Raw genomic sequence first — 13,451 nt, 5'->3', positions numbered from 1 at the left:
GTGACGTCACTTTTCTCATGGAAGCTGTGAATTGAAAAGCCATCCTGAGCTGTGGGTCAGCACTGGCTGCTTGGTGCCCGGGCTGCTGGCTCCAGGGTTTGCTTTCTGGATGCGGCCTTGCGGGGAACAAGGTCTTGGGGAAGATGAGGCGCCCTTTCCTTCTGTTTTGCTCTTTGAGGAGATGACCGTGTGGCCAGCGCCGAAAGACCAAGAGTTCGTGTATCCAGGATGACCTCCAAACAGGATACCTGAGGGAAGCTATAGGACTCAGGATGGGGACGGGAGCGCTCGGGGTGTGAGCACATGGCCTGCCACCCCTGAGGGCCATGGGGGTGCAGCCCCGGCGGCGAGCTCCCGAGGGGGCTGAAGCGGCTGCACAGGAAGGACGGTGGGGCGCGTTTGTTTGTTAATTCAGCTTTTTCTTTGAAACTTGTAGATACACCTGAAGCTGTAAGAAATAATACAGGGAAGACCCTTCACCCAGCCTCCCCGGTAACAGCCACAGCAGATGTCCGCGTGTGCAGTGGACTCTCAACCAGGATGTGGCCCTGACAAGGACATCGTCACCTCCAGGGTCCTTCCTGCCACCCTCATCCTTAACCCCTGGCACCCACCAGTCCATTCTCCATCTTCGTAATTTTGTCATTTCAAGAGTGGCATACCAGGTCTGACAATTAAGTTTGCAAACTTACTGCAACAATGTTGCTAACCTTTTTTGATATCAGAGGGACTATTCATTATGAATTTGTACCAACTGGACAAACCATTAACCAAGTTTACTATTTGGAAGTGCTGGAAAGGCTGCATGAAAAAGTTAGACGACCTGAACTTCTCGCCAACAATTCATGGCTCTTGCATCACGTCAATGCACCAGCTCACACGGCACTGTCTGTGAGGGAGTTTTTAGCCAGTAAACAAATAACTGTATTGGAACACCCTCCCTACTCACCTGATCTGGCCCCCAATGACTTCTTTCTTTACCCAAGGATAAAATATTGAAAGGGAGACATTTTGATGGCATTCAGGACACCAAGGGCAATAGAATGACAGCCCTGATGGCCATTCCAGAAAGAGATCCAAAATTGCTTTGAAGGGTGGACTAGGCGCTGGTGTCAGTGCACAGCTTCCCAAGGGGAGTCCTTCGAAGGTGACTGTAGTGATATTCAGCAGTGAGGTATGTGGCACTTTTTCTAGGATGAGTTCATGCACTTAACTGTCAGACATACATGGAGTCTTGCAGTGTGTGGCCTCCAGGACTGGCTTCTCCGCTCAGCCCGGTTCTCTGGATGTTTTTGCTTAGTGGCCCCTCCCTCCTGCTGCTGACAAGTGTCCTCGGGTTGGGTGCACCGTGTTCCCCGCTAAAGGACATCTCGGTGGTTCCGTTAGGGGCCGCGGCAGACAGCGTGCAGAGGTCTGTGTAGACCAAGTTGTCATTTCTCTGCGGTCAGTGCCCAAGCAAGCAACTGCTGGGTGGGACGGTGGCTGTTCAGCTGCTTCCTGGGGGCTGCCCTTATTCTTGTTCCCACCAGCATGGCTGGCTGACCCGCTGCTCCGCGTCCCTGCTGTCACTGCGCCTTCCTGTGTCCACCAAGATTCAGCAGTGGCCCCTCGCGGCTGGGAGCGCAGGAGCTCATGGGCCTGTCAGCCGTCTTTGGTGCACTGTGCAGCTGTTTTGCCTATTTTATGATTGGAATGTTGGGGTGGTGACTGTTGTGCGCCCCAAGTTCCTTCTGTATTTTGTTGGCTGTGGGTCTGCAAACACTGTGTCCCAGCTGCAGCCACCCTCTCACCTGCCTAATGGGGTCTTTGCTGAACAAACGCTTAGTTCTTCCGCGGCCCATTTTGCTGGGGAGGGCGAGCATGTTGTTGTCTCCACCCGTGAAGCAGGGCATCTCCGGTCTGTTTGGGTCGTCTGTGATTCTTTTATCAGCATTTTTTGCAATTTTCAGCATACAGTTGTGTACACATCTGGTCAAGTTTACACCTAAGTTCCTCCTTTCCTGGGCACTGACTGTACAACAGTTACGTTGTAGTTCTGGCTTCCACATGTCCATTGGTGGGTCGGCCTTATGTTCCCTGAGCCCACTGAGCTCAGGTGTTCCAGGCGCGCTTTTGTTGATACCTGGAGGTTTTCTACAGACAGTCCTGTGCAAGTCGGGCCATTATTCCTTCGTTCCCAGCCTGTCTGTGTTTCCTTGCTTATGGAAGTGTGGAACTTGCAGGCCTTACCCAGTGCCACTCTGGTGGGGTGGCAGTTAGGTTCTGGGGCTGCTGCTGGCTCCCCGGGCTCTGCCCCACAGGGTGTGAAGGAGCCCAGGGGCCCACCCAGCTCTTCTGAGATTGCCCCGGTCGTGAATGCCCCTTTCCACAACCACATCGTGTCCACAACTGCTATGGAGCAAGTGAGGAGACTCGGGGATACGGGCCCAGGGGATATGAGGGCCCTGGAGGAGAGAGGAGGTGACAGCAGCAGACAAAATAAAGCTGCTGGGTGCAGTAGACCTGGGTCTGGAACTACTGGGAGGGGTAGGATGAGAGACTCCTGGAGTCACTGAGCCAGCTGTGCCCTAAGGGGTGGCACTGCCCTAGCCACGGAAGAACAAGGCGCAGAGGGGTGGGGAGGTGGGTGGGAGGTGCTGGGGCCAGGCCCGGAGTGGCACCAGCCCCATGTATGTGTCACAGGCCCAAGGGCCGTGCAGCGAGGGGCCGGGCAGCAGAGACCAAGCTGGACCAGGACACAGATAGACTGAATGAGGGTCATGGGGACACCCAGTTTTGATGTTTTTAGTCACATGTCTGCATTTTTCGCTCTTATTTTGGACAATTTCCATGATTTTCACAACACAGACGAGGATGGTGAGCCCAGGCTGCATCAGCCAGGCCCAGCCAGTCTCCCATGCTCTCCACACCCTCCCCCAGAGGCAAGTGTGCGACCCCAAACTCAGGACACCTGGTGTCACCCATGTGTAGACAACCCTTGTCACACACGACCACAACATCGTCACCATCGTGTCACTGCGGTCCCTGTGCCCCCATTCGGTGTTCACATCGCCCGCCCACCCCGCAGCTGTCTCAACAGCCTGTCCCAACAAGAAGCCTGTGAGGGCTGCATGGGTGACAGCCCTGCCTGCCAGGGACACCATGGGAGGGCGGCAGTGCAGCTGCTGCGGGACAGCTTCTGGTGCACCCACGACGAGCCTGGCAGGTGCTCGTCAAAGCCCTGCACCTTGGAGGACAGAGGGAGCCAGGTGGAGGGGCGGTTAGGCAGCCATGGATGTGTCTCCCCAAGGTGGCCGCCCGACGTCCGTCGTTCTGCCAACGACAAGGCATCGACACTCCTCCACAAGGGGGCCCCGTGACCCAGAGAGTCGCTGTTGACCTCTGAGGTTGGGTCCAGGGGGACTCAGCCTTCACCAGCCCTCAGAGCCCAGAGCCACCACTCCAAGTGTCCATCACTGTATGGCTGCCACCTGCGGGCCTAGTGCAGACAGGAGCCCGGGGTGTGAGGACGAGCTGGGCACAACTCAGCACGGTTTCCAGAAAGGGCCAGATGGTGGCCCCTCCTGCCCAGGAGAGCAGCCTGTGGACAGCGGATGAATGCGTGTGGCTCTGCTGGGCCTGCGAGCCCACGCCAAGCCGCCAGCCTCTGGCAGGGTGCGGGCACTCCTTCTGTGGTGCCTGAGAGGCTGCGGCGTGGCACAGAGGAAAGGGCTGTCTGCGTGAAAGGAAAACTAAAGAACAGGCATTATCTAGACGTAAACCTTTCACTCGGCCAAAGACGCTGGACGAGGATGAGAAGGAAGCTGCAGAGGGGGAGAGGACGCCTGCAAATCGTTCATCTAAGAAGGACTCAGGCGGGATTCGACCCAAGAGTTCTCAAAACTTGGTAAAACAAATGCCCCAATAAAACATGGGCACAAGCTCTAACCGACTTCCACAAAGAATAAATACGTGCACACACGTCATGTATGTGCATATACATAGCAAATAGTCATGAAGAAGAGTCGGTACCACAACAGCGAGGGAGCGGCGCACACCTACTGGACCGGCCCCAACCCTGAGCCCCGGCGACACCGAGTGCCCGGCGGATGTGGAGCTTGCGGGAACCCCCACCAAGGCTGGGGGTGGGGATGGGGGGTGGGCGGGGCAGCCGCTTTGGAGGACAGGATGGTGACTTCTGGCAAAACCCAACAGCGTCACATACAATCTCAAAGCGCTCACAGAGGTTTACCCAACTGATCTGAAAACATCTGCACACAGAACCTGCATGGAACGTTCCTACTGTATTGGTGATGGCTGAGAACTGGAACAGCAGCCAGCCCAGGTGCCCCTCGGCCAGGAATGGGAGACAAGTCGGTGACAATGAGGAGTGACAGTGGACCCACTCGGTGCATGGACACACTTTCATGCACTTGACTGAGTGAAGGGAGCCAGACCTGTGTAGGATTCATTCATAGGACATTCTGGAAAAGGCCAACCAAGGGGTGGAAGGGGCAGGGGGAGCAGGGCCGGCAGCATGGGACCCCCAGGGGCACTCGAGGGTGCTGTGCGGTGCAGACATGACACGGTGTGAAGTCCCAAAGACGGAACTCGAACGTGTGCAAACTGAAGAAAACGGTGGAAATCAAACTTGTCAAACTGGCCTCCTGAGAAACTGGTGTTTCGTTGTATAGACTTTATGCTAAAAAATGCAAAGCATTGAGGTGCCCTGTAGACGTCACTAGTATTTGGCTGATTCCCTTTCTTTTATCCTAAAGTTTATGGTTCAGAAAAAATTGAGTGACTTTCTCTGAAAAAATAAACTGACTCTGTAGACAGCAGTTGCTTGGGGGCTGGTAAGTTACATGACCTGTTTTCTTCCAAGAATGACAAGTCTTGCTTCCAGTCTGATTAGCGGGGCTGTGACACAACCAACAGCTGGCCAGCCACACACGACACCCACGCAGTACAGAGGGCGCCGCAGGCTCAGCAACGGCTCAGTCTCTGTGGCACCAAGGACTGGGGCTCACCTCTGCCTCCTGCTGTTAAGGGTGCATGTAACCTGGATGTCACTGAGCCACACCTGTTTTTGTCATCAGGGTTTGTCAGACAAAACGAAACCAGCCAGTAGTTGTCCCCTTTCCCAGGCGGCAGCCCTGTCCCACATGCTCTCGGCCTATTCCGCATACAACCCCTGAGTGTCCCCATGCCCTGCGTGCTGACCTGGGCCCTTGCGTCTTAAAATCGTGTATTTGTCACAAAACGGGACGGACGAGTTAGGACTCAAGTGCACGCTGTCACAGGGATGCAGGGTGGTGACTGTCTGACCTAAAGCAGAGACGGGAAGGGCTGGGTCCCACTCCCCTCAGACGAGGACAGCCCTGGTTCTCCATCTGCAGTTTATGAGTCAGTGCAGGGCCATCCGTGAGCATCACTGCCGTCACAGCCCACGCCGCCACAGCAGCGGTCACTTAGCAGGGACAAAGTCCCCATTAACCCTGATCCGACTCCATAAGAGTGCAGCAGGCAGGCAGTGGTCCCCAGGAGCTGCCTGGAGAAACACCTGTTGAGGCCACACGGCCTGCACTCATGGTGTGCTCTCCAGACCCCGCCGCCCGCACGCCTCACTGATGGGACCCCGAGGATGACACCTGCAGAGCACGGCTGCTGTGGTGCTGGGGCCGGGGCTGGCATGGTGCATCTCAGGTGGACCCTGGGCCCAGTGAGCCTGGGCCAGGCTGGAGTCTGTCCAGGAGCCTGCTGAAAGCCGGGACACGGGTATCAGGGAAGGGGGTGTCCTTCCACAGCAACTGCCAGGGCCACGAGCCAGGCCACGGGCATCCTGCTGACGTTCCTGCGTGAGGACGCCGCTTTCTGGGCGCTGGCCGAGCTGATGCTCGACAAGAGGTATGGTGGGTGGCCAGGGCCTGCCACAGGACGTGACTCAGACCCCAGGAGAGCCTCCCTGCAGTTCCCCTGCAGTGGGGCTCACGAGGATCCCCACCCAGTTCATCGCCCATCAGCAAAGCGCACCATCCCCCACGCCGCCCCAGCCCCATCCTCAGGACTACCTTACATCCCACACCTGCCTCACACCTGGCCGCCCACCCAGCTGCCCTCCAGGACCACAGCCAGAGGAAGTCCAGACAGTAGTGTGTCCCCTTCCCATGTGCCCCCGCCTGACTTCTGAGCCCAGGGATGGCTGCACCCCCACCACCCTGTGGCCAGCACTCTCTGCCCCTCATGTTGGGACCCCACAACCCCCACTGTGGCCAATGTGGGGAGGGGCAGTGCCAGGGATGGGACGCCTGTCTGACCCTCAGCAGAGGGAACCCCCACTCTGGGCCTCGGTGAGGGGGGCCTTCAGCCCCCGGCTCCCCAGAACCAGAGACAGTACTGCCCTTTGGGGAGTGTGTCCCACAAGGCCTCGGGGCCGTGGGCACTCAGTGGGGCCACTGCATGGGAGAGGGCGCCTTGGTTCAGCAGGGGCACCTGCCAGTGCCTGACCCTGCATGCCTGGCACAGGCTCTGATCTGTTGGGGGGCCTGGGGGCTTCTTCATTCCAGGTGCATCACCAGCAACCCCAAAGCTGCAGCAGTACCGGCTGTCCCAGGCAGAGTATCTGGGGCTGCTTGGAGCCCCGGCCCCTGGGAGCAGCCGCAGGGGCCCTGCAATCGGGAGGGGTTTTCACCAGCCAGGCGGCCCTGAGCACCACTGCCCACCATCAGGACAAGGAGCAGGCGTCCACTGGGGTTTACATCACCAGTGCTTCCTGCAGAGCTTCACTGATGGGTGAGCGTGAGGCTGCCCAGGACGGGCCCTGCCCAAGGGGCGTCTGAGGCTGAGGTGCAGGGCCGGGACCCTTCCCGAGGATGCTGAGCTGCCTTCAAGGAGCCCCTGGGGACCTGGCTTCCGCCTGGGCTCCCAGAGGGCAGCACGAGCCCCGGCCCATCAGCCAGCATCTGCTCACCTGGGGCAGTCTGTTGCCCCAGCTTAGCAGTCGGGCTGGCCTAGCCCTTAGAACCGACTGGGCTGGGGGACACCTTTGTCCAGGAGCCACGTCCCCACCTGGGTGGCCTACCAGGTGGGGGGCTGTGGGACGGCTGGATGCAGCTCAGGGGCACTGCCCAGACCAGGGGCAGCTGGGCCGGTCTCTGCACAGGCTGCCCCTTGACACCTGCTGCCCCACAGACCCCATGTCGCTCACCCTGATGCTCTGGGACGCCTACATCCTGGAGGGCGAGTGCGTGCTCACGGCCACGGCACAGTCCTCGGGGCGCACGGAAGCAAGTGACCCATGTGCCAGGGTGGGGACAGTGGCCAGAGGTTGCAGCATGGGGGCAGGGCACCCTCTGAGAAGTGGAGCGTTGGGGGCCCTTTGCTGGCCGCCTCCCCTGCCATGGCACTGCCTGGGGCAGAGCTGGACCCCCCCATGTGGTGCCCATCAGAACACAGCAGGACCTATGCAAGGTGACTTGAAGGGCAGGTGGGGGCCTGGGCCTCCCCAATGGGACCCCTCCCACTTGACCACACACCCACGCCCAGGCACCATCTGGCATCAACGGCCGAGCTACAGAGGACGACATGCCACCCCCCACTCCAGGTGGGGTCCAGCACAGGGTCCCCTCCTGGGGCAATGAATGGTGGGGAGAGTCCCCAGGTCCCCTGCGTCTCCTCTTCTGCTCTAAGACTCAGAAAATCAGGCCAGGGCTGGGGGCATCAGGGCAGACGCCGGGGGAGCTGTCCAGAGTCCAGCCAGGGCAGCCACCAGGACATGTGGGGCCCACGCAGCATGGGCCACATGGCCCGCGGCAAAGGCTCGCCCAGTCTGCTCACTTCCACTGAGCCTGATGTTCCCAGGAGGCCTCTGGGCCTGGAGTGAGTGTCCCCAGCACCCAGACACTCCCCAAAGAGGACTGGCCCTCCCCGGCCAGGCTGTCCCCAAGGCTGGACAGTGGCAGCATGAGGCGGCCTTTGCAGGGCCCAAAGTTGCCCACCTCCCCTGGGAGGCCCAGAGGCTCTGCGTCTAGCCTACCTGCCCTCAACACAGGGCAGCTCTGGGGACCAGCTGCAGCCAGGGCAATGGAATTCCCCCCAAACCTGACAGTGAACCCAAAGACTGTGGGCAGAGGGCCCCAGACATCGGCTTTGAGCCACAACACTAGGTCTCTTTCCCTTTAACACCTGCCTGGGCCACCCCAGGGCCCCTGTGACAGGCCCCACGCAGCCTGCCAAAGATGGAACCGTGGGGCCCAGGACACTCCCGCTGCCACACACATCCACAGGAAACTGGATGCCAGGGTCTGCAGAGGGAAGGGTGGTCCGAAGAGTGGTGCCCCCAGACCCCTGCCAGCCGGCAGCCGACCCCGCCTCTTCACACTGGCCTTCCCGACGACAGCAGTCCCCTCACATAGTCCTAGTCCCTGAGCCAGAGGGGTCCGGCCTAGCCTGGCCTGCACATGGGCCGTGGGTGGGCAGGGGTGCCATGAGCACCCCGCAAAGCCAGGAGAAAGACTGAGCCCCCTGTGGCCCTGCCAGTCCTGGATTCTGGCCTAAAGCAGGGCGAGCCCTCTCAGAGCAGTATGTGGCCACCAGTGACCTGAGGTAGCTCTGGGAGCAGCAGGCCACTCCAGTGACAAGGTGGCAGCTGCAGGCAGGCTGGCCCCATTCCCACACAGGGCAGCAGGATTGGCCAGACTCAGGCCCTAAACGGCCACACAGCACGGAGTGGGCAGAGGCCCAAGGCCAAGTCGAAGACACTAGAGTCTGGCTCCAAGAACCCGCCAGCTGCTGCCCCCGGCTGGGCTGGGGACACTGGTGGTGCAGCACCAACCCAACAGGCCGGGTCCCGCTTCCTGCTGGTCATCAGCAGCCTTTCAGGGTCCCCAAAGCTCAGGAATTGCAACCCATCTGGAGGTGGCAGCCTCCCAAGTGGCAGACACCAGCACCCCCGCCCCGTCTAGTTTCAGCATTTTCTAAGAAAGCCCCCCTCCTGGGGGGATGGGATGTGCCCTTGGTCTCCATTTGCCCCTCGCCAGTCAAAGGTCAGTGAAGAGTTTCTGTGGTGAAATGCAGACCAGCCAGGGCTCTGCTGAAGGCACCGGACGCCCCGGGAGGCAGAGCGCCTCTGCCGCGCCACACAGAGCTGAGGGTGGCACCGTGCCTCCTAGGAGGCGACACGCACCACAGCCGCCCAGTCTCGGCCAGACGCCAGGGTCAAGACCATCAAATAATTTACTGCATTCAACCAGTGCCCGACGGGCCAAGATGGCTGGGAGGAGTAACAGCTGGGGCACCGGTGGCATCAGTTCACGACAGTCTGTACAAAGCGTCCTGGGAGGTCTGCAGTCACTCTGTCCACCAACCCCGGGCTGGCCGGACTCTGGCAGCACTTCTTTCCTCCCTGCCCCCAGCATCCGGCACCTCCAGGCCTGCGCCCATGGGGTGGGAGGGGGGCACAGGGGACGGGCGGGCACTCAGGAGAGCAGGCACTTGCAGCTCATGCAGCCGGGGCCGCCCTCATCTGGCGGGCTCAGCTTGCGTAGCTTGTGCTGCCGGATCTCACGCACCAACGTGTAGAAGGCGTCCTCCACACCCTGGGGAAAAGGGCCGGCTCAGGGGGGAGGCCCAGAGATGAAGGGACCCCGCCACGGGCTCCGGCAGAGTCCCAGCCCCTTCCACGCCCGCACCCACAAGCAGGGAGCCGGGTCTGCTCACCCCACAGCCCCAGGACCCCCATCAGACACCTGCTCCTCAGCAGCTCCCCATAGGGCAGGGAGGCCCCAGGTCTGTGCCCACGCCCATGTGAGCTACTGCCTTGTCCCCACAGCCCACTAAGGGGACAGGGCCGATAGAGGCCCATGGGGAGTTCTGGGGGCAAAGGGGCTGGGCCCCAGGGTCACCGCTCCAGCCTGGCTCAGGGCAGCTCTCTCCAGGGACCTCCACCTCCCCCTGGACCTGCTGCAGCCCAGACCCCGGCCCTGGCCTCCCTCGCTGCCCTGCTGTCCCGGGAGACTTACAGCGCGAGGGGCCGCTGGGTCCCGGGGTCCCGGAGCTGGAGCCAGAGCGGCTGCCCTGTGTCGAGGGAGAGGGGCGGTGAGCACGGCTCCCTGGTGGGGCGGGCGGGGCCCTGGCTACAGGTGGGCAGGGAGCCAGCTCACCTGGCGCGTCTTGGCCGAGGTCTCGATGTAGGGGATGCCGTAGCTGCGGGCCAGGTCCTGTGCCTGCCGAGACTCCACGGTGCGTGCAGCCAGGTCACACTTGTTCCCCACCAGAACCATGGGCACGTCGTCCGAGTCCTTCACCCGCTTGATCTGCTCCCTGCAAGGAGGATGGTGTGAGCCTCCGGCAGGCTGCGTCTAGGGCGCCAGAAGGGACAGGGCCTGCGCGGGTGCTGGCAGCTCACCGGTACTGGTGGATGTCCTCAAAGGACTTGGTGTTGTTGATGGCAAACACGCAGAGAAAACCCTCGCCGGTACGCATGTACTGGTCCCGCATGGCGCTGTACTCCTCCTGGCCCGCCGTGTCCAGGATGTCCAGCAGACACGTCTCCCCATCGATGACCACTTGCTTCCGGTAGGAGTCCTGCGCGAGGACACTGCTCAGGGACCTCCACCCCTCCTGGGACGCAGTATATGCACCACGAGCCCCTCCCTGCACCTCTTGTGCCCCCAGGTCCGAGGACGAGGGTCCCCCTCGGTGCAACGGGCAGAAAACAAGCTTGTGTCAGGCTTAGGGCTGGGCGGGGAGTTGGCCCCGCTCACCTCGATGGTGGGGTCGTACTCGTCCACGAAGTGGTTCTGGATGAGCTGGATGGTCAGGGCACTCTTCCCCACGCCACCAGCGCCCACCACCACGAGCTTATACTCCGTCATGGCGCCTCCAGGGACTCAGCACAAGGCACTGTGCGGGTGTCCTGTCCCACCTGCCGAGGGAGCACCATCAGCCATGCCAGGCCCCACAAGGCAGGCCTTCGAGCTCTCCGGGCCAGTCTGTCCAGGCCTGGCCTGGCCCCTGGGCCCCAGCCTCAGGCATCAGGGTAGCAGCCGAACAATGGCTGACCGCTCACCTGTGGCTCCTGCAGCCCAGGGGTGGGACAGGGGTAATGCGTCCAGCTGCACTTAATGGCTGTGAGAGGCATGGAGCTGGCCCCCCAAGGGCAGACTGACAGCCGAGAGCATCTCCCAACCACGCACCCAAATTAGAAGTTGCTGAGTAGACAGAAAGCCTGAACTGGAGGCGCCCAGGCTGAGGTCACCAGTCCTCCTCCCTAAGGGAACAGGTCCTGCCACGGAGGAGCACACAGCAGCGTGCCCAGGCAGGCCAGTGCCAACCGACGACAGGTTCCAGGCCCCACTGGGCATGTTGGTGCATTCGACAAGTATTTACTGAGTGCCTACGGCATGCCAGGAGCTGTTCCAGGCACAGGGTGACTGGCAGGCAGAAAGACCCCCTGCCCTCCTGGGCTCAGCTTACTCTCCAAGGAGAAGACCCACACAAGTTAAACTAAGGGAAACCCATGGGGCCTGCTGCCATGAGAAGTTCTGAGAAAACAGGGCAGGTGAGTGAGGAGGCCATGTGGGCTGAGGGTCCCTGGTAAGCACTGACTCACAGACAAGAAAACACCCACAGGAGGTGTAGGGGCAGGGAGACAGGTGGGACAGAAAAAGGGTTTGGGGCCAAGGCCCCCATCCATCCGGGGTGTCCTCAATTTCTGATGTTTAATGAGAGGGTGCCCTTGTGAGCAGTGGACTTCCTACACCCCGACTCGCCTGTTGGGTGTGATGGCCGCAGGGTGCCCGAGCTCTTGGGAGGGGTCCTTGGGACTCTGGCGGGTGGGAGACCCCTCCTAGCGAATGGCCACGGGTGGGCCTCGGCGCAGGGGAACCCCACAGCCTTCCTGAGGGCACTTGTGGGGTCCCAAGGAGGACAGAGCCAGGGACACGGAGCTCGAAGAGCTGGCCTGCCGAGGCCGAGTGGCATCCCAAGCCGCCCTGCCGCCCGCAGCCCCCAGCCCCCAGCCGCAGCACCCCGCCCGCGGCTCACCTGCGCCCCCGCGCGCCCGCGCGCTCGGCGAGGACAGTGGCTCCCCGCCCCGGGCCGCTCGGCCCTGCTGCCCCAACTCCAGCGCCCCCCCACCGGCCGCGGCCGCCTCCCGCCGCACTCACCGCTCACTGGAGCGACAGCCCCCCGGGCCGGGTCGGGCGGGGGCGGGCACCGGGGCGCGCAGCTCCTCCGGCGCATGGGCTCCGTCCGCTGCGGGTGCGGCTCCGGCTGCGGGCGGCCGGCGCAAGCGCGGGCGGCGGACACTCAGCCGGGACCGCGCACGCCCCGCCCTGCGCCCGTCCGTCTGCCCAGCGCGGCCTACCATTGGTCGGAGGCAGAGGACCACGCCCTAGTACCGCCCTTCCCTGCTCCAGTTGGCCGAGCGGCCCGCCCGTCAGAGGCCGCGGTCGGGCGGGGCTTCCGGGGGCGGAAGGCGCTGAGGGCGGTGCCGGGCTGGGTGGCCCTCGTGGGCCGCGGCCTTGGGGGCTGTCTGAGCGGGCGCGGAAGGAGAGCGAGGGCGCTGGGGTCCACAGTTCCGGGGCGACGGCTTCTCCGGGGAGGGCCGGGGCTCTCCCAGGAACAAGCCGGACTCCCGGGAAGCTAGGGGCCGTAGGGGAAGCGGGCCGGGGGCCGTGTGTGGACTGGGGCGGAGTCGCCGGCTACCGGCTCGAGCCCCCTGAGTTGCTCCGGGAGCCCTGCTCCGGGCTCTTGGGCACCTCGACGGCGCGCACAGCCGCGTCCGCCACCCCCGTGGCCCTCCCTGCGCCGCGCGGCGCAGTCCACCGAGGGGGCCCTGTAGCGGAAGAAACAGCCCTTAGGGAGGGCGGAGCCCGCAGGGTCAGCACTGCGGACGCCCCTGGGCTTGGTCCTGGGGAAGGCGGAGGGGCCGCCGGAGCGAGGGTCGGGCCCCAGCAGCAGGCCCGGGCTGCGCCAGGAGCCTGGGACCTCCAGTGGCTGGGGACCCGGCTGTCCTGCACCCCGTCCCCCGCAGGTAGCTCCGGAACGGCCGCCTCTTCCATCCCAGCACGCCTGGCAGCTTCGGCAGGGATCTTGGGCGGGGCACGGCGGGGCGCCCGGAGGCAGGAGCTGCAGGAGCACGAGCGCCTGGGCTGGGCGCGGGCATCTGAGCCCGCGGAGCTGTGAGTCCGGCTCAATCTTATCTCGTACGAGGGTCTTGCTTCTCACTTGCCTAGCGCGCAGCCCCGCTACGGGCTCCGAGGAGGGGTCCTCTTCCGCATCCCCTCACCACCAGCCTCCCCCAACTTGGGCAAGCCCTGCAGACCGCCGGCCCGCCCAGCTCCCCCCCGAATCCGATGTCCAGCCCTGCAGAAGCTCACCTTGTGGCCCAGTTAACAAACGGTGCCCAGCCAACCCAATCGGAAAATTGCCATAGGGATACGAACTTAAGTCTCCCCCTACCCAAAGCA

The 13,451-nt window shown here is 62.4% G+C and overlaps 2 protein-coding genes across 3 annotated transcripts in view; one reads left to right on the top strand and one right to left on the bottom strand.

Moving 5' to 3' along the window:
- Positions 1-9,195: 9,195 nt before the first annotated feature.
- On the bottom strand, positions 9,196-12,293 carry HRAS (HRas proto-oncogene, GTPase). The gene is made up of 5 exons (XM_074337013.1): positions 12,147-12,293; positions 10,743-10,903; positions 10,385-10,563; positions 10,140-10,299; positions 9,196-9,575 (listed from the first exon to the last, which is right to left on the bottom strand). The coding sequence occupies exons 2-5, from the start codon at positions 10,851-10,853 to the stop codon at positions 9,456-9,458; spliced, it is 570 nt and encodes a 189-aa protein (XP_074193114.1). The 5' UTR covers positions 10,854-10,903; positions 12,147-12,293; the 3' UTR covers positions 9,196-9,455.
- A 140-nt stretch (positions 12,294-12,433) lies between these two features.
- The window catches only part of LRRC56 (leucine rich repeat containing 56), a 19,612-nt gene continuing 18,594 nt past the window's right edge, over positions 12,434-13,451 (top strand). For both annotated transcript variants that reach the window (XR_016018449.1, XM_088789834.1), the window contains exon 1: positions 12,434-13,163. The gene's annotated coding sequence lies outside the window, so the exon portion shown is untranslated. The remainder of the gene's footprint in view (positions 13,164-13,451) is intronic.

Source organism: Rhinolophus sinicus, chromosome 14 (genome assembly GCF_057876585.1).
Source record: "Rhinolophus sinicus isolate RSI-liver-muscle chromosome 14, RSI-T2T, whole genome shotgun sequence".
NCBI lineage: Eukaryota > Metazoa > Chordata > Mammalia > Chiroptera > Rhinolophidae > Rhinolophus > Rhinolophus sinicus.
The sequence above is the reverse complement of the archived record's forward strand: the minus strand, read 5'-3'. Positions and strand labels throughout refer to the sequence as shown.